Source organism: Aethalodelphis obliquidens, unplaced genomic scaffold (assembly GCF_003676395.1).
Source record: "Aethalodelphis obliquidens isolate GAN/ISIS:26980383/991018 unplaced genomic scaffold, ASM367639v1 scaffold83, whole genome shotgun sequence".
Lineage (NCBI taxonomy): Eukaryota > Metazoa > Chordata > Mammalia > Artiodactyla > Delphinidae > Aethalodelphis > Aethalodelphis obliquidens.
This window is the reverse complement of record NW_020838027.1, coordinates 6,640,712-6,661,196: the sequence shown is the minus strand read 5'-3', so window position 1 is coordinate 6,661,196 and position 20,485 is coordinate 6,640,712. Positions and strand designations below refer to the sequence as shown.

General features: G+C 41.2%; 1 protein-coding gene and 1 long non-coding RNA gene across 3 annotated transcripts; one reads left to right on the top strand and one right to left on the bottom strand.

Annotated features, from left to right (window-relative positions):
• Positions 1–571: 571 nt before the first annotated feature.
• On the bottom strand, positions 572–6,373 carry LOC113612921 (uncharacterized). The gene is made up of 3 exons (XR_003430019.1): positions 5,349–6,373; positions 4,686–4,895; positions 572–676 (listed from the first exon to the last, which is right to left on the bottom strand). It is a non-coding gene; the product is annotated as an uncharacterized LOC113612921 (long non-coding RNA).
• Positions 4,831–16,603, top strand: NECAP1 (NECAP endocytosis associated 1). Of its 2 annotated transcripts, none has more exons than XR_003430017.1 (8): positions 4,831–4,960; positions 9,953–10,053; positions 10,209–10,313; positions 11,003–11,084; positions 11,910–12,018; positions 12,115–12,298; positions 14,100–14,529; positions 14,856–14,877. XR_003430017.1 is itself a non-coding variant. In XM_027093198.1 (8 exons), exons 1-8 carry the CDS (start codon positions 4,866–4,868, stop codon positions 14,902–14,904), a joined length of 828 nt encoding a protein of 275 aa, XP_026948999.1. In that variant the 5' UTR covers positions 4,832–4,865; the 3' UTR covers positions 14,905–16,603. The 2 variants fall into 2 exon arrangements, 1 of the variants encoding a protein (XP_026948999.1); XM_027093198.1 differs by having other exon boundaries at positions 4,832–4,960; positions 14,427–14,529; positions 14,856–16,603.
• The last annotated feature ends 3,882 nt before the right edge of the window (positions 16,604–20,485 follow it).

Below are 20,485 nucleotides of genomic sequence, written 5' to 3'. Positions count from 1 at the left end.
AACATTGACCTCTCTGCCAACAGCCCTATAATTCATGCCCAAACAAGATGAACTAACACATATATAGCTCAGCCTTCTTGTGCTTATGGACACTATATAGCACTCCAGCGCTACGCTTATTGGTCATTTTGAACAGCAAAATCACCAACAAAAAGTACGAAAATGCGAAAAACTTGGCACTAGATAGGTTGTGTAAAGGATCCTTGTTTACAATAAGAGAGATGAAACAAGAAGGCAGAGCGCCACCTGGATTGACCCCAGCTGATGATGTACTTGTCTAGGTGACTCAAATTTTTTTGCCACCCTGTGCATGTTAGGGAGTGACTGTGAATGTTGATTTGGGGGTTACAAATAAATTTAAGCAAATAGGCAAACTCACAGATATTGGAGTCCATGAATGAGGAGGATCTACTGTACTTGCTAAAAGTTGTATATTCTTTTTTTTTTTTTTGGTACGCGGGTCTCTCACTGTTGTGGCCTCTCCCGTTGCGGAGCACGGGCTCCGGATGCGCAGGCTCAGCGGCCATGGCTCACGGGCCTAGCCGCTCCGCGGCATGTGGGATCCTCCCGGACCGGGGCACGAACCCGTGTCCCCTGCATCGGCAGGCAGACTCTCAATCACTGCGCCACCAGGGAAGCTCAAAAGTTGTATATTCTGTCCATTCACTGGATAGAGCTGTTAGGGCAGAATTGCATATTGGTTAAGGACCCGGGCCTGGAGACACATATCTATGTCTGTCACTTGTGACTGTGGACAATAATTACTTAATTTCACAGCAGGATAACAATAGTACATATCTGTTGTTAGGATTAATAATATAATGCACACAAGCATGCAGAACAGTACTCAGTACTTAATAAATGCTACTCTTTACTATAATTCAACCAATAGGCACAGGAATACTAATTATTCATGCAAACATTTAAAAATAAGGTATAAGCAGCTGTTATGTTTGTATCAGAAATGTAAGGATTTCTCTCCTGACACTTAAATATTGGATGAGCAAGTCAATGAACTTTCTGTATCTCAGCAATTTTTTTTAATGAAAATGGGGATAATGCTACCTATGGGCAAGACTGTTGTGAAAAATGAATGAGATAGTGTATATGAAAACACTTTGTAATCTTAAAGCTGCTATGTAAATATCAGGTAATATTATTATAATTATTGTTATACAAAATGTTTATTGTTGAAATCAATAACTAAAAACTTAGTTGATTCACACAGCACCTGTTAAATTTTATTGTGAGGTATATAATCCATTTGAAAGAGTGTCTATAATAAATATGTACATTTTAAATAATAATAAAATGACTACCATGAGCTTACCATCCAGTTTTAGAAGTAGAATGCTACCCGTATCTCTGGAGCACCTCCTGTGCCCGCCCTAATCACCTTCCTGAACCCCACCTCCCAAGAATCCACAACTGGGAATTTTGTATTTATCATTTCCTTACATTTTAAATATGGCTTTGCCATTTAACTGGCTACCCCCAAACAATACAGTTTTAGATTTGTCTGTTTTTAAACATTGTCCAAATGGACAATTTTGTTTTATCTTTTGTTAAACTTACTTTTTTCTTCTCCTAAAATTAAGTTTTTGTGATCTATCCATGTTGTCCATAGCAAGTAGTTCATTCATGTTCACTATTTACACCATCCTGTTGAATGAATACAGCACAACTGATTTTTCCTAATGATGGACATGTATTTCCAATGTCTCACTGTTATAAATGATAAACAATGCTGCAGTGAATTCTTGACTACTGCACCACCAGAGAAGCCCTGTAGATCAGTCTTTTTAAGAATTTCATATAAATGGAGTCATACAGTATGTACTCTTTTGGGCCTAGCTTTTTGTTGTTGTTGTTGTTGGGTATAATGTGTTTGAGATCTATCCATGTGATTGTGGGTGTCAGTAGTTCAATTTTTAAAATTGCTACCCCTGAGTGTTAGTATTTGATCCTCTTTATTGCTATTCTATTTATTTTATTACTATTATATGTCAATATGACAGTATTACAGGGATGCACCACAATTTGTTTACCCATTCACCTGCTGATAGACATTTAGTGTTGTTTCTAGTTTTTGACCACTGTAAAAAAAACTGCTCTGAATATTTGCATATATGTCTTTTTGTGAACATATGTTTTAGTTTCTCTTGGGTAAATATTTCAGAGTAAAATGCTGGGTCATGTGTTAAATGATATATTTAACTTTTAAGAAAATACAAAACTATGTTTTCCAAAATGGTTGTGCCATTTTAACTCCCCACTACCAATGTATGAAAGTTGCTCTGTATTTTTGCTCCATATTCTTGCCAGCACTTTTTGCTGTCGTCAAGTTTTCTTTTAAGCCATTATATTAAGTGTGTTGTGTTATCTCATTGTAGTTTCATATATATATTTATTTCTTGTAACATCTTTTTCTGGTTTTGGTATCAAGGTAATATTGTCTTATAAAAATTAGTTGGAGGGGCTTCCCTGGTGGCACAGTGGTTGAGAGTCCGCCTGCCGATGCAGGGGATACCGGTTCGTGCCCCGGTCCGGGAAGATCCCACATGCCGCGGAGTGGCTGGGCCATTGAGCCACGGCCGCTGAGCCTGCGCGTTCGAAGCCTGTGCACTGCAACGGGAGAGGCCACAATAGTGAGAGGCCCGCGTACCGCAAAAAAAAAAAAAAAAAAAAAAAAAAGTTGGAAAGTGTCTTATCTCTTCTTTGTTTTTAGAGCATTTGTATGGGATTTACATTATTTCTTCCTAAAATGTTTGATCAATGATGAAACATTTGGGCCATGGAGGTTTGTTTTTTTGTGGGAAGGTTTTTAGTTATAAATTCAAATTCTTTAACAGGTACAGGGCTATTCAAATTTTCTATCTCTTCGTGAATTATTTTTGGTAAATTGTGTACATCCATTACCATTTAAGTTATTAAATTTGTTGGCATAAAGCTGTTAATAATATAGAGATGTGGAAGTTCATGTTTCATTTAATAATTTCATATTCTCTGAATTTTTTGTAAAGTACATGTAAGGTCCTTACATTGGGGGATTTGGGGAAATGGCCAAGTTAATAAGTTAAATGATTGGACTTAAGCAGAAATCTTTTATTATTCAACAATTATTACTGCCTACTATGTGAAGGGCAATGTGCTGGGTGCTGAAAAAGCAAAGTTCTTGCCTTTATAGAGCTGATGGTTTAGTGGGAGATATTTGAAGAATAATAACACGTTAGATACAATGAAAAGGTATAACAGAAGCAAGTGGAAGCATCAGAGAAAGTTCATCTAAAGGACCTGGCAAAGTCACAGGAGGAGGTACAATTTGAGCTGATATGTGACCATATTAGTTTGCCAAATTAAGAAGCTAGGGGAGAGTGTTTAAGACAGAAGGTTTAATGCATGCAAAGATATGAAGAATATGAAGAACATGGACAACTCAGGAAACCTTAAGTAGTTGAGGATTGCTGAAATTTTAAGTGAATGTCTGCTTTAAAAAAAAATCTTGGATCTCTTTTATGGCCTTAATATCTATATACCTATACTTATTTATTTACTATATATATTATACACACACACACCTCAAAACATCCTATAGTAATGTATGCCATTACCCATTTTCTGTTGATAGACATTCATGCTGTTTCCATTTTTCACTATTACAAACAATGCTGTAATAAACATTATTGTACATACCTTTTTGCACACATTAAAAACTTCTCTAAAATAGCTATTTGTGGATTTGCTACATTGAAGGTTACCTACAATATACTGATCAATTCTAAATTTACCTTCAGAAATGCTGTACGAAATTACCTTCCTGCTCACAGTGTACGAGAGTAGCTGATTCCCCACCTCCTCATAAGGGCTAGATATTATGATTCTCTTTGAATTTTAAGATATCACTTTGCTACACAGGGTAGACAAATTAGAGACAGGTTTCCAACCAGTCAACATAATGAAGTGGTGAAGATCACCGCTGTTGTAGTCAGACAGCCTTGAGTTGGTATCTCGGTTTTCCATTTGCTGTCTGTGCTACTTAAATCAATTAAGTGATGGAATGGTGGCAAGTTTACCTTTGGAGTATACGAGGCATGTGTTTACGGAGACAGTAGAATCTATCATTATAATAAGACTGGGAGCAAATATTGGCTATTAAATAGTTCATGGTGCTTTCCCAATGGGTCAGGAATGAGTTGATCCCATTTACAGTTTAACACGGGCACAATTTCCAAAAAGATAACCAGAATGCACACTGAAAGTGTGGCAGACTATTTCAACAGGTGCCGTTCTCGAAACTGAGATAAAAAGGTGTTATAAAGCAATGGATCAGGCTGGGTGGCCATTTTTGAAGTTTGGACTCTGGAAGGTTAAAATCCACCACGCCGGTCTACGCCTGGGTCATACAGTTTTTGTAGGTACCCAATTTGGGAATACGGACGGGCGGATTCCCCTTTTCTGCTTGGAACCTACGGTTTCTAAGACACGTCTTAAAGTGACTCTTGGAAGAAAGAAACTCGTCCGAATTCTCGAAGACCGGCACCCTCCCAAAGCCCTGCGGGCCCTTGCCCGGAGCAAGATGGCGCTTTCCCTCCTCGCTTCTCGGGGATGGAGAGCTCCTTAACGAGAATCACTCACTTGGAGGCCACCCTTGCCCTTACCCAAGATGGTGAGTCGCGCAAACTCACCGTTTCCAGGTTTCAACATGGCTTCCCGGACCCGCGGCACCGGAGGTTAATCTCAGGAACCCAGTGGAACTCTCGCGGAAGTAGCGTAAACGGAAGTTGTTGCGTAACGCGATTCCCCGCCTCCACGTTCCGCCCCCGTGCTCACGCCGCGCCCCCAGCTGGGCGGTGAGCAGAGCCAAGATGGCGGCGGAGTTGGAGTACGAGTCTGTTCTGTGTGTGAAGCCCGACGTCAGCGTCTACCGGATTCCGCCCCGGGCCTCCAACCGCGGTTACAGGTACTAACCCCGAGGTACTGCGGCACGCGCGTACCCGGTTGGGGCTGACACTTTGCTCCTCAGTAGCACGCTGCCCGTCCCTGCCACTGCCACCTCTGGGTTGTCACCTTGCTAGGCTCCCCACCTGGGTTGTTGTCACTCTGTCCTCCTGCTCTTCCCCCACTCTGGACTGCTGTCATCCTTGTTTCCGCCGCTTAAAAAAATGACCATCCTGCATCCTTCCACCCCTCCTCCCCCGGATCCCTCTGGGTTACCTCTCTGCTCTCCATCCGTTTCCAGTCGTGTCTGCTCCATCGCCAGTCACCTTTCCTTCGCTCTTCCCTGCGTCCTTTAGCTTGTCACCCTCATCTTCCCCTCGCTGTCTGTCCCCGCCCCCCATTTCCAGTACCTCGTGCGTGTTTGTAGGTAATCATTGTGTCGTTGGCCCCTCTCTGGATGAGCTAATTTATTTTTTGTGCTGTTCCGTCTTGTCACCAAATCTTATCATCCACCATATGGTTTTTCCTTTCCGGTCTTTTGCCAGTGGGCAAAGGTTATGATCGTAAGTTTTCCAATGGTTGTCCACTCTGTCTCTTTTCAGTGTTTTCTTGGTGCTACGATAGTATTTTCAATCTTTCTTCCCTACCCCCTTCTCTCCACTTCGCCTATAGCTTTTACTTCCAGAGTTAACGCAGCATTTTCACTGGAGGCTGACTAACCACCTTGTAATCTAATGACTGGGAGGGTCTGAGTATGCTGTAGGAAGTCACCAAGTCATGTAGTCCAAAGAGTTCACATGTAACTCACTGGGTTGCATGTTAAAAAATAATGAGTGTGAGCCCTCGCAATTTTATAGCTGTATGATTTGAGAAAAATCTCTTAGCCTCTCCAAGCCTCAGTTTTCTCATCTGTAAAACAGAAAAAAAAAAAACAACGTGGTAATAAAACCTGCTCTAGCTACGTACCTTGTAGAAGTTTTTAGAGGGTTAAGAGGGTTAAATGAAATCATATAATAAATGTGAAAAAGAATTTAAGATAAATTTCCTAAAAAGAATTTAGGAAAACAGTAAAGCAGTATATAAACATGAGATACTGTTTTGATTTCTCTCTCTGACTCACATCACCATCATGATTTTCCTCTTGGCATTTCTTATTACCTTGGCTGAAAAGTTATCCTCTCCCTGTGTCCAGTGTTTTGCCTCCTTATCAGAGGTTCATTCATCATGAATCAGTATCTTTCTGCTTGCTGACCTGTGCAATAGACCCTGTGGGTTGTACCTTTCGGTAATTTCAAGCTTTCAATCAGACCCCAAATTGACCATGAATAAGACTCTACATGCTTTTTGATGGTAGTCACAGGTGCTAATATGTGTGCGTCAGTTGAGAACTCTCCTTCTTTGGTGAGCCCTCCTTGACCCTCCATTCTGGCTTAGGTGTGCTCTTGGTGCTTCCATGGCACCTGAGCTTGTCTCTATCACAGAGCTCTTCCTTCTGCATTCTCATTGATTGTTTGGTCTCCCAGTTCTCCAGACGAGACTGTGAACAACTTGAGGTCTTTTTAAACTTTATATTCCTAGGGTCTAGCACAGTTTCTGGTACATAGTGGAGGCTCTGTAAATGTTGACTGAAAGAAATTAGATTACACTTAAATTAGCATTGATTGAACTGTGAAATAAGGTAAAATAGCTCATGACCTCCAACTTTACGCGTTGAGACTTCCTAAAGGATATGATACACGTTGAAGTGAGGTTCTGTTCTTTTTCTTCTACTGCAAGCTTTTTAAAAGCTTGAAGCTTCTCTCACCCGTCTGCTTTCTCTGTCTTCGCTTTTGGTTTATCCTTTATCCTTATGTCAATTAACTGCATTGAGCCATCAAAGCAATTTCTTAATTTTCCTCTTTTACCCTTTTTCTTGTTGTCATTCTGTGCTTTCCGTGCTTATTATTGACATCTTATCCTACAAGAGGCTTTTTACATCAACCACTCTTAGTCAGTGAAGAGAGCAGAACTGAGTTTGAATTGTGAGTCATTTATTTGCTGTGTTACCTTTGGCAAGTCACTTAACTCTTTTGAACTTTAGTTTCCTCATCTATAGAAATGGATATAATATTACTTACTTTGTGAGATCCTTGCAATTTTCACAAGAATGAGCATAATACCTGGAACAGGTGCTTGATAAATATTACTTTTCTCCCTTTTTGTCTGTGTCCATTTTACATTATAAGCATGATTTGTTCTCCAGGCTGCCATTAAAGGAAAAACTGGACTTTGTAGGAAGCAGGAGAAATGCTTTCTTTGAGTGACTAGTAAGATGAGAGGGAATGATTGACTTTGATTCACCTAGCATAAGCTGTTACTTCCCAGACTTGCACTGACCAGACTTACGGAATTTAGGTTGATGCAAAACTTATAAATGATTAGAAAATGGTTTCCCAAGCTATAAAACTTTTTTAAATTCATCATTACCCTCCTCCTCAGCTAAATCAGTATTAAACCCTATAGTGTGGTTTAATGTAATGAAAAGAATGCTGGACTTTGAAGTTAGGGATTGTTATTAGTGTGTTATTTTCTATTTCTTCATTTAGAGAGAGGTGGTAGACTTTTCCTGCCTATTCCATATGGCTGCTATAAGATTTATTGCCAAGGTAGATGAAAATTTGTGAGGTTGGTTTAGAAGATCAGTAAAACCAAGAGTTCCTCAGGCCAGGTCAGGGGAGTGGGAGAGGAGGTAAGGCTCAGGGCTGAGGGATACTGCTGCCATGAGTATCCATTCATTTACTGAGGATTTGTTAAATATTGGCCACCAGACACACAAATAAGCCTAGGAACCTGTCCAAAGAAGCGTGTCTCGTAGGCTTGTTCCTAATATTTTCAGTAGTCCATTTACACTATGTCTAGCTCATGGCGGTATAGTGGAATAAGTAATGACTCATTAAAAAAATTTCATAGACAAGGACCTCTAGAGCTTGCTCTAGTCTGGATCAGATTCAGGTACTTGAGCGTCTTTGAGGCGGGACATCAAGAGAGAATGGCGCGACAAAGATTTTATCTTGTAAATCCTATTCAGAACTTGTCATTTCTTCCTTTCCACCATTTGCTTACCATCTTGTGAAAATTACTTTAATTCAGATATACTTTATTGTTACCTTCCTAACCTGCAAGTATTAGTCTTTAGGTTCCCAAGGGATGAGTTATTTTATTTTATTGTTTTTTAGGGATGAGTTATTAATAACTTTTATTTGCCCTCCCTTTTCCACACTGCTGGCAAAACAAACTCACAAATACAATGTTTTGTAAAATTGTTTCATGTTTAAATAATATCTTAGATTTCATTCAGATTCATTTATAACACAGATCATAAGGATTCAGTGTTTGTACTGTTTCCATGGACATTGTATCTCTAATCCACATGTCCTTCCTGAAGTCCAGATTCATATATTCAAACGCATACTCTGTATCTCCTCTTGAAAATCTCTAAGACATCTCAGACTCAGCATAGCCAAAACTGAACTCCTGATCTTTCTTCCCAGACTTGCTCTACTTGTAGCCTTCCTCATCTCAATTATTGGCAATTCCTCTGTTCAGGCTAAAAACCTTGGAGGCATCCTTGATTTTATCTTTGATGTCTGTCTTCCTCTTCTACCTCAAATCCATTCCATTAGAAAATCCTGCTGCCTTACTTTAAGTATATCCACAGTCTAGCCACTTCTGCTCCTTTCTCTTCCTAGTCACCATTGTGACTCTCCTAGATTAGCACAGTAGTCTCTTAACTAATCCCCCTGCTTCGGTGTTCATATTGCTGCGTCTCTGCTATGATGGCAAAGTAGTCCTTTTAAATTAAAAGGGAGATCATGGATCATGTCACACCTCTTCTTTTTTTTTTTTTTTTGCGGTATGCGGGCCTCTCACTGCTGTGGCCTCTCCCGTTGTGGACCACAGGCTCCGGGTCCAGCCGCTCCGCGGCATGTGGGATCTTCCCGGACCGGGGCACAAACCCGTGTCCCCTGCATTGACAGGCGGACTCTCAACCACTGCGCCACCAGGGAAGTCCCTTCCTTCACATCTTTGCTCGCATTTCACCTTGTTAATAAGGCCTGCCTTATTAACCTTGACCACCCTTTTGAATGCTGCAACCTGTTCATTCTCCCACGACCCTCCCAATCTCCCTTTTCTGCCTCTGCATTTTCTTTTCTTTTTTTTTTTTCTGTGGTACGCAGGCCTCTCACTGTTGTGGCCTCTCCCGTTGTGGAGCACAGGCTCCGGACGCACAGGCTCAGTGGCCATGGCTCACGGGCCCAGCCGCTCCGCGTCATGTGGGATCCTCCCGGACCGGGGCATGAACCCGTGTCCCCTGCATCGGCAGGCGAACTCTCAACCACTGCGCCACAAGGGAAGCCCTGCATTTTCTTTTTACCGTAGCAGTTATCACCTTCTGAGATGTTAATTATTTTACTTATTTATTGCTTCTTTTTTATTATCTATCTTCTGTTAGAATGAAAGCTTCATGATGGCTTTAAATTTGGTTCCCTCTTGTATCCCAAGTACCTAGAACAGTACCTGCAACTTAATATACACTCTGTAAATATTGGTTGAATTCAGTGAAAGGTAATATGTTTAGGGATTTGGGAGGCTTCTGTACCTAATATATTTCACTTAGTAGACCTTGTTGTTCCCTGATCAGCAAAACACTATTATATAAAATACCATCTACGGTACTATATAAAATAGTGTCATTGTGATAAATTTTTAAATTGCTTTTTTTTTGTACTTTATACTTTTATTGATGCTTTTTGGACTTAAGTAGTAACATTTCTTCTATTTGCTTTGGACTGTGTGTAACATGAGGCATCTGTATAGAGAGAATCATGAGTTAGTCTTTTGATTATTTAATACGTAGAAAGGGTAAGCAATTCAGAAGAGGGAAATAGAAATATGGCAAATGATTCTGTGTAGGTTTTTAGTGTATTAAAGACGTGGACCCGAGGCCTGAGGCTTCTCCATTTTCCTATCCTAGGGCATCTGACTGGAAATTAGATCAACCTGATTGGACTGGTCGTCTCCGAATCACTTCAAAAGGGAAGATTGCTTATATCAAACTTGAGGATAAAGTTTCAGGTAATCTGTGCTGGTGACTTTCTAACATATTAAGGATATTGGTTTGGTGTTCTTTTATAAATACCTTCAAATTGGGGACTGGCGTGGAAATACTTGTTAATTGAGTTTTAAATTTTGCTTCCTTTGCTCAAAGAAGTCTTTTCCTTACCTGTCAGGGGAGCTCTTTGCTCAAGCACCAGTAGAACAATATCCTGGTATTGCTGTGGAGACAGTGACAGATTCCAGCCGCTACTTTGTCATCCGGATCCAGGATGGTACTGGTAAGGGATCAGGGATTTTGAATGGGTTGAGATTAGGAAAATAGTTAATGCACTTCAACAGAAGTGTGCCCCAGTGCATTTATCTTACTTCAGTTTACTACATTTTTCCTCCCCTTTGTCCAGAGTTAACTCTAGTTGCTAAAGGAGAAGGATTAACACGTTTGTAATAGATATGAGCACAAGTTTCAAGATGTGGTTATTAAAAGTAGACGTAAATAAATCAAAATGTTTATCTAACCAAAGAATTGACACATATTGCCTGTTCATTGTTGTGGTGGTTTTTTGTGGGACTGTCTTACATCATCTATGTTTATGGCAATCATCTTTTCTCCAATCAGAGGCTGGCAAATTTTTTCTGTAAATACACAGATAATAAATATTTTAGGTTTTGTGGGCCAAATGATCTCTTGCAACTACTCAGTTCTGTTGATGTAATGTGAACGCTGCCATGGGTGGTGTGTAAACAAACTGGTGTGCCTTTGTTCCAGTGAAACTTTATTTACAGGAACAAGCTCTGGCAGCATTTGGCCCATGGGCTGCATGCAGTTTGCCGATCCCTGGTCCAGGAGAAAATATTTCACATTCACAGATGTTATCTAGTTAGGGTAAATATGACATTGATATTTTCATTGGATAGAGTTTGCGCTAAGGGATACTTCCTGTTCTGAAGATTCCTGTCTTTTTCACAGGGCGTAGTGCTTTCATTGGCATTGGCTTCTCAGATCGGGGTGATGCCTTTGACTTTAATGTCTCTTTGCAAGATCACTTCAAGTGAGTGAAGCTTGTCTTTATTTACCAGGTTAAATGTTTGGGGAATACTGCTCCTCAGTTGAGTGGGCACTATCTCTTTTACCTCCTGGTTTCTTTTCTTGGTAAACTAGTTCACGTGAATATAAATCTTCCCATTCACTCTGTTTTCTTACATTATATTTGTATCTATTCTATCCTTTCCTTACAGCTAGAATATGTTTTTAATCCCTTGTACAGTGGTTTGAGATGGGGCTTTTGTTTATGCCTCTGGGGAATTTGCCCTTGCTTTTAGGTGGCCGAGGGAGGCATAACAGTAGCAGCAGGGCTGTCTGTGAGCTGTGTGGGGAGTTATGTGCCAGTGTTGTTACTCCACGTAGCTGACATGTTTTGTGCCTGTTGCAGTATTTCTTCAGCCCATTCGATTTTGGCTCAGCTGTGGTAGACAGCACCGTGCACACTGTCGGCTTCCTACCTCAAGGGCAGGCTTTTCTGCCTTAGGACTTCCTGCAATTGTGGAAGGCCACCCAGTTAGCAAGGGGGGCAACCTGGAAGGACTGAGGAATTAACACGCCCTCAGGGGCCGCCCTCAACCGTGGGGGATGGGAATTGGTGGCTGAGTGCCCTCTTTTGGAGGGACAAGTTTAATATGCATTTTGAATGGTTCCTCAGCGGTATTGAACCCCAGTTGCCCTCTCTTGGCTTTTCTTCCTTTCCTTTCTCACATCTCATGTTCCCTTACTCTACTTTCTGGAATCATGTTTCACATAAATTAGCTACACTCAAATTTGTGTGTCAGACTCCGCTTTCAGGGAATCCCAATTAAAATAACTTACTCTTTTACTGAAGGTGGGTAAAGCAGGAATCTGAGATTTCCAAAGAATCTCAGGAAATGGATAATCGTCCCAAGTTGGATCTGGGCTTCAAGGAGGGGCAGACCATCAAGTTGAGTATTGGGGTGAGTATGGTTCCCCCCACCCCTCCTTGTATTTCCATAAGCCTGTGACTTATTCTTTTTCTTTCTCTCACTCTGCTACTTTTTTTTCTTTTGTAGAACATCACAACCAAGAAAGGAGGTGCTTCTAGGCCCAAGACTACAGCGGCTGGGGGCCTAAGCTTACTCCCACCCCCGCCTGGAGGCAGAGTCACAATTCCCCCACCGTCCTCCTCAGTTGCCATCAGCAATCATGTCACTCCACCGCCCGTACCAAAATCCAGTCATGGAGGTACTGATGCAGGTAACTGTCTCTAGCACTTTAACCTTGAGAAATCATATCTTAGGGTTTAACTGGGTAACACCTGTTTGCCAAGGAGAGTGTCGATGGTTTTGCTGTTAAATGGCACTTGACACTGACAAGGTGATTCTGGAAACCTCTAGCGAGGCATTGAAGCTTTTTAGTGAGCTGAGAGTCATGGTTCTGGGTGGTTCTTTGGCCGAAAATGAGTAGATATTGAGAAGACTGTTTCCTTCATTGTACCTTGGTGAAAGAGATGCTAGTGGGCCTGAGAGTCAGATGGGACAAGATTTTGGTCATGGCTCTGCTACTTTTTATCTGAATGTGTTGGGTAGCATTATTTAATTTCTCTGAGTCTCAGTATCCTTACCTGTAAAATGGAGATGTAAAACGACCCCAAGACTGTGAGGGTGAAATGATGTGGTGGCACCTAGCCCAGTTCTTGGAATATAGTAGCCACTCAGTGAATGTCACTTCTTACTCCGTTCCATTTCTTCACAAGGGCCATGAGAGGAAATGAGACGACATCTGTGTTCATGAGTACATTTTCGTTTTTCTTTACTGTCTGGTGGGAAAAAAGAATAGATATAGTTACTTCCATTTAAAGGATGACAAATTAGGACTTGGGAAGGAATTTTCCTAAGATTAGAGAACCTAGTATTAGAATCTGGGAGTTTTAAGTTATATCATTAATTAGTTAATTATAATTTAATATAATTTAAGTTTTAAATTATATCATTAATCATTTGTAATTGATTGCTAAGAGCAAACCTTCTCCTTCTGGAATTTTTGAGGTAAAAGTGGTTACAGGCTACTTCTTTTGGTAAGTGTTGCCAGAAGGCACTAAGGATAGTATCTAAGGTTTATTTATTTTTTAAAATTAAATTTGATAATTGTAGATTCACATGCAGTTGTAAAAAATAATACAAAGGAATCCCACATACCCTTTACCCAGTTACCCTCAACATTTTGCAAAATTGACACCATCTCCTCATCTTACTTAGATTTCGTCTGTTTTTTTTTTTTTTTTTTGGCTGCATTGGGTCTTTGTCGCTGTGCACGGGCTTTCTCCAGTTGCGGCGAGCGGGGGCCACTCCTCATTGCAGTGTGTGGACTTCTCATTGCGGTGCCCTCTCTTGTTGCGGAGCATGGGCTCTAGGCACGCAGGTTTCAGTAGTTGTGGCTTGCAGGCTCTAGAGTGCAGACTTAGCAGTTGTGGTGCACGGGCCTAGTTGCTCCGCGGCACGTGAGATCTTCCCGGACCAGGGCTCGAACCCATGTCTCCTGCATTGGCAGGTGGATTCTCAACAACTGCGCCACCAGGGAAGTCCAGATTTTGTCATTTTTACGTATTCTCATTTGTGTGTGCAGTTGACCCTTGAACAGTGCAGGGCTCAGGTGCACTGACCACTTCCTCCCTGCTCCCCCGCGCCCCCCCCATGCAGTCAGAAATCTGTGTATAACTTCATAGTTGTCCCTCCGTATCTGCGGTTCCGAATCTGCAGATTCAGCCAGTCACAGATCACGTCGTACTGTAGTGAGTGTTCATTGAAAAAAAATCCCTGCGTAAGTGGACTCATGCAGTTCAGACCCATGTGGTTCAAGGGTTGGCTGTAGTTCTGTGCAGTTTTATCATGTGTAGGTTCCTGGATCCACCACCGTGGTCAGGATACTGAACAGTTCCACCACGACAAGGATCCCTTGTGTCGCCCTTTATAGCCACACCTCTTTGCCTCTCCCCACGATCCCTAACCCTCAGCAATCAGTCACTAATCTGTCTCCATCTCTAATTTTGTCACTTCAGGAATGTTACATAAATGGAACCATATAGTATAGAACCTTTGGGATTGACCTTTCCCACTCAGGATGATTCCCTTGAGAGTCATCAAGTTGTATATATCAACAGTTTGTTCCTATTTATTGCTGAGTAGTATTCCATGGTATGGATGTACCACAGTATGTTTAATCATCACCCATGGAAAAGCATCTGGGTCGTTTTCAGTTTTTGGCTGTTACAAACAAAGTCACTGTGAACATTTACGTATAGGTTTTTGTGAGAACATAAGTTTTTGTTTCTAAAATTTTTATTATGTTTCCCCTTTTCTTATTTCTTCTCTTACCTTGTATTCAGATATCCTTTTAGATTTGGATTCTCCTGCTCCTGTAACAACACCAGCACCAGCTCCAGTTTCTGCAAGCAATGACTTGTGGGGTGACTTTAGCACTGCATCCAGGTATTAGCATAGGGAAACCAGCATACTCTCAACCAGGGTATCGATGATGTGTGTACAGTCAAATGAAGTCTCTGATCTGGGAAAGCAGGGCATTTGTAGGTCATATAGAGTCTTCAGCAGGAATTCTAGGTAAGGAAGTATAGGAGTGCTGGGGATGGTGGGATAACAAAGCTGTAGCATGAAGCTTGAGTGGAATATCTCAGGCCTTAATAAGTAGAATTGCTGTGAAGTATAGTTTCAGGAACTCTGGGCAGAAATTTCTTACTGTTAAGGCTGGAGTCCCTATCCTAATATGCCTTTGGCTATCTCTCTGTTCTGTCTTGCAGCTCTGTTCCAAACCAGGCACCACAGCCATCCAACTGGGTCCAGTTCTGAGGAGCACGGCAGGATGTTAAGGACAGACTTGAAAAATCAAAATGACTTGAGGGCACCAATCTGTGAGGGGAGCTCGGAACCCCTTCCCTCCCCAGAACCAAAATTACTGAACGGTTGTTTTCATAGCTTCTCCATTGCGTTCAGGCTGGTGTGTCACTCCCCGGTGGTGTTCCTTGCTGTACAGCCAAGAAAGTATTCTTATCTCCTGTTCACTGTCAGGGCAGGGGAATAGTGAGTCTTATGATACTTGTGGCTATTGCAGGGCTCTAAAGGCCAGGGTCTCTTTGGTGGGGAAATAACCTCCAACATCTGTAAAATTTTCTCCATCTTTAAATTCTTTAACTTCTTTCAGAATCATCTCATGACCCTTGTGTGCCTCTTTGTGAAGCTCTGTTTAGCAATTTCAGGGGAGACAAAACCCTCAGAACTTCCTTTTCCATTAACTGAAGACTCTAAAAATGGACAGACTGATCACAGTGTTTACAGATTCAGAATTTTGATAGGCGTAGGTGTGAAGAAAGACCTGTTTCCTGGGTCTCTGCTATATATCCTCCCTCAGGCTTGTCTTATTCAGTGAACATCCAGTGCTGGGTGCAGCCCCCTGACCCTGTAGTGCGTTTGCATGTGTCCTCCTGTGGCAAGAGGGTTGTGTTGGTGGCGCCCCACTCTCCTTTCGTTGACAGTGCAGCATCTCTGATCAGCGGGTGTCTCTTGGGTGAAGGAGGTTCAAGGGACTATGTTTCCCTACTTATTTTCTAGAGAAGCAGTTACTTTCTTGCAGCTCCATCTAGTTGCTGCATTTGAAGCACAGCGTTACTTTGTAATGGCCCCATTATTTGTCCTAAAGTTAAAGGGTTTAGAGTTTTTAACCTAATTTGTAGACCAGAGAGGTTGAAAGCACTTAACTCTTGTTCAGTACCCACATTGCCTTGCTGCCTGGGTATCTGGCTCCTTTTCATACACAGTTATTTTTTCAGTCCACCAGCTCTTCAACAGAAAGCTGCTATTACATGTACCATCGTTTATGAAGCAAGCTGGAGAGCCATGACTTTAGCTGTGGTAGGTTTTGCCCAAACGCCGGCTGCAATACCCATCACCAGGAGTATCTCAGAAGCAAGTTGCCCCCCACCACTTCCCCTCTCTCTGCCCACCATTCCTTTTACAATGCTGTGAAGGGGTCCCGCTCTTAGATGAACTGGCACCAGCTATTTTGTCTGCTAAGGGGCAATTCTGAGAGTGAAACGGGAGGATCTCACTTCTTCCCTTAGCACCTATTTGGATGGTACCGTCTGGCTGAAGGGAGTCCTTATATATAGTTTCAAAATAGATTCTCTCTCTTGGATTTCCTTCTTGACTCTTTTTAACTTTGGGTCCATTTTTTTTTTTTTTTTTCATTGCTTCCCGTTCCAGGCAGCTCTATTCTTGCAGAGCCATGACAGGACATTTAAAAATTCCAATAGAAAACACTAAAAAGAAAGCCTATAGAATCACTAGTGACTAACTGCTGGGAGCCTATTTTCTCAATCTTCCTCTATGTTGTGTTCTTTGTATTCTCAAGATGATAATATATTATGTATTTGAATTGCTGAAGAATTGAAAATGAAGTTTCAGATATATGTATATAGAGCATATGTATGCTGTATTGGTGCAATAATGGTAATTAAAAATACGGAAAGAGGTAGTGTCTCTTTTATCTTTCTATTTGCCTGTTTCATTATCTTTTTTATTTAATTGACCCAATATAGGTGGCCAGTAGGTAATAAAAGGACATTTTATATCTATTACTCATTTTCAAGAAATGGAGGTTTTAAGAAGTTAAGGCTAGACCTCTGTCCTCATGTTTCTAAACACACAGAGTCTCCTTGTCGAGATCATTTGTATTTATTATTTATTTGCTGGTACAGTTAATTTCATTTGCTTCAAATTATCTTTGTGATCTAGGCCACCTTTCATATCCCAGAACTATGGTCAGCATAAATGAAGGGAATCAACGCATGAGATAGAACTAAAGTGAGAGTCATAGACTTTGGAAGCCAGAAGGATCTTGGAGTTCTCATTCAGTGATTGTCACAGGAGATGAATCAGAATGATATGGGTACTTCTTTTTTTTTTCTCTCTCTTTTTTTGTTTTCAATTTAAAATAACATACTGCTCTCTCCAGAGATTCTGATACACCTCCCCCATTCGCCCTCCCAGGGAAGGGCTTGGATGGCTTCCCCAACCACGGCCTTTCTTATCATTACTGAGGTTGTGAGGCACTATCATGGATAAACTTGTATCCTAAACTGCAGGGGGTTTTTTTGGGTAGAAGATGCAGATGATAATTTTTCCAGCTCAACCCCCTTGGTTAGACATTGACATCTGCCTTCACGGTTGTCATGTGAGCTTATTACTCCTCACTTCCTCCATTCTGATAACCTTCTAGGTAGTTGGCTTGCCTCCAGCTTTCTCAGCCCTAGTTCAGCTTACGTGTTGACACCAGAATAACCTTCCTGAAACCAAACCCTGCTCATGCCCTTTCCTCCCCTACTCATTGATTACCTTTAATAATTTTCCTTTGCTTACAGATTAAAGTCCAAAGTACCATTTCATCCTCAGCTCTCAGTTTTCCCTTTCACTCAGTCAGCTCCCGCACACTAGTCATTCTGCAGATGCCATCAGCAGCATGGGCATTGAGTGCTTGCGATTCCCTCTGCCTGGAATTCCTTCCCTTCTCTACCTGCCTGGTGAAATCCTTCCCATCCTGGAAAGTGCTGCTTTGTGAAACGTTACTTATCCCCTCAGTCTGAAAGGTGATCTCCCTTGTTATTGGGGGTTGCTGTTGAAATTCTCACTGGTTTGTGAGCTCTTTGATATAAGGACCATGTCTTCATTTTTATCTACTCAGTATTTTCCTTATGCCATAAATATATACTTGTTGAATTAACAGTGATTTCAGTGAAGAGGGACCAGAAATCAGAAAGTTGGGTTTTTCCTTTTTTCACTCATTCTCATTTTGATTGTTCCTAGCTACAGGACATAAGTATTCCTTATATGCTTTGTTATAGTTGCAGAAGGTCTCATTTATATGCTCCAGGGTCAGTTAATATTTGGGCCCAAGAAAGTAGCATTGAAGACAAATTTTACTTTGGTACATAGACGCTATGGCCTGGGAAAAGGAAAACTGGATATCATGTCGCGCAGCTGCTGATAAATCTGGTAGCTTCGTGTCTGATCTGTTATCAGAACTGGCTAAGATTGCACTTGGTTATATTTAGCTTTTTTTTGGCTTTTAAAAAAAATCATTTCTGTTATTGCCTCTTAACTGTACATGAGGAAAATACATATGGTTTGTGACTAGAACTCATACTCAGGAGCTCCCCATCCATCACATATTCTCTTGAGAAAGAAAGGAAAAAGGAAGAGGATTACATTTACTTGCAAGTCCCTTCAGCCTGGGGAATGTATAGGCTTGGTATGGTTTTCACAGCAACCATGGTTGAAACCATGTCGTGTGACATTTATTTCAGAATGAAAATTGTCATTTTCAGTCCCTTTTTGAAAGTTACTAAGATATGGGGGTGGTGTGTTTTTTAAAAAGCTCTAGTATACTAAAGTCTACGTCTCAGGAGTGAAATAATTGTCCTTTGAGACCTCATGTTCTGCCCTATCAATCTAAGACTAGCGTCATCCCCTCAGTTACACACAATGATGCATTAAGACCGACCATGAAGGTTGCTGTTTGCTTTTTAGTATTTTCTTTTGTCTTACGTGTGTTCTGCCACTGCACCTAATAGTAAAAAAATGTCTTTGAGGCAATTTCTGTGAACGCTTTAACTAGCTGCATAGCAGCATGGGACCACTAGAGGACGGGCTCCCCCTAGCAACTCTAGCACAGTGGTAGCGAATACTGCTCAGATTTCCTGGTGGCAGGGGAGACACCTAAAGACATGAATGAAGACTGTCAAGGGACATTTCATCTATGGAGTCTAAACATGTACCTGATCCGAAGTTTGTTGGGAATGTAGAAAAACAGCTGTTTGGGTAGGTGGAAAATGAAGAACAGAATAATACTTTCTTCAGACTTTAATACTTAAATAAATCTTTGAATAGGGAATACACTTACTGATTTTAATGACCCCCCCTTCCCCAGTCCCACCAAAATAGGTGATTAATGGGAAGTAAAGAGGAGTGGTTATGAGCATGAATTTGGAAAGAGACAGACTGCCTTGGCACAAAAGTTTACTCTGCCACTTACTGGCTTTTTGACCTTGGATAAATTAACCCTTATTTGCCTTGGTTTCCTCATATGCAAAATGAAGATAATAGTTCCTACTTTATAGAGTTATTGTCAGAATAAAATAAAAATTTAAAGTGCTTAGAACAAAGCCTGGCATATGGTAAATTCTCTGTTAGTACTGCTTCTACTACTGCTGCTTGGCTGGCTATCCTAATTCTGCCTATTAGGATTGCAATAACATGGTAAGAATAAGGGCAAAATGATGAGATCCTTTCCTTTTTTAAAAAAAATTAATTTTTATGGGGATATAATTGACATATAACATTGTAAATGTTCAGGTGTACAAAATGTGATACATTTATTGCAGTAATCAGAGTGTTAGGTAACACTTCTGTCATGTAATTGTCATTTCTTTTTTGTGGCGAGAGCAACTCAGATCTAATCTCTTAGCAGCTTGGAAGCTTGTAATATAGTATTGTCTATGCAGGCAGACCTCATTTTATTGAACTTTGCTTTACTGCACTTCGCAGATACTATGCTTTTTACAAATTGAAGGTTTGTAGCAACACTTCATCGAGGAAATCTATCAGTGCCATTTTTCAATAGCATTTGCTCACTTTGTGTCTCTGTGTCATGTTCTGGTAATTCTCACAATATTTCAAACCTTTTCATTATTATATTTGTTATGGTGATCTGTGATCAGTGATTTTTTTTTTTTTTTTTTTTTTGTGGTACGCGGGCCTCTCACCGCCATGGCCTCTCCCGTTGCGGAGCACCGGCTCCAGACGTGCAGGCTCAGCGGCCATGGCTCACGGGCCCAGCCGCTCCGCGGCATGTGGGATCTTCCCGGACCGGGGCATGAACCCGTGTCCCCTGCATCGGCAGGCGGACTCTCAACCACTGCGCCACCAGGGAAGCCCATCAGTGATCTTTGACGTTACTACTGTGACTTGCTGCAGGCTCAGATGATGGAAAACATTTTTTAGCAATAAAGTATTTTAAAATTAAGGTATGTATGTTGTTTTTCAAGGCATAATACTACTGCACACTTAATAGACTACAGTGTAGTATAGACATAACTTCTGTATGCCCTGGGAAACCAAAAATTTGTGTGACTTGCTTTATTGCAATATTCGCTTTATTCTGGTAGTCTAGAACTGGATCTGTGATTTCTCCAAGGTATGTCTATAACGACTGTACTATGCATTAGATCTCTAGAACTTATCTACTGGTTGAAAGTTTGCAACCTTAAACTGCATCGCCCCAATTCCTCCACCTCCTAGCCTCTGGTAACCACCAGTCTACTCTCTGTTTCTATGAGTTTGGCTTTTTTAGATTCTACATATAAGTGGTATCATACAG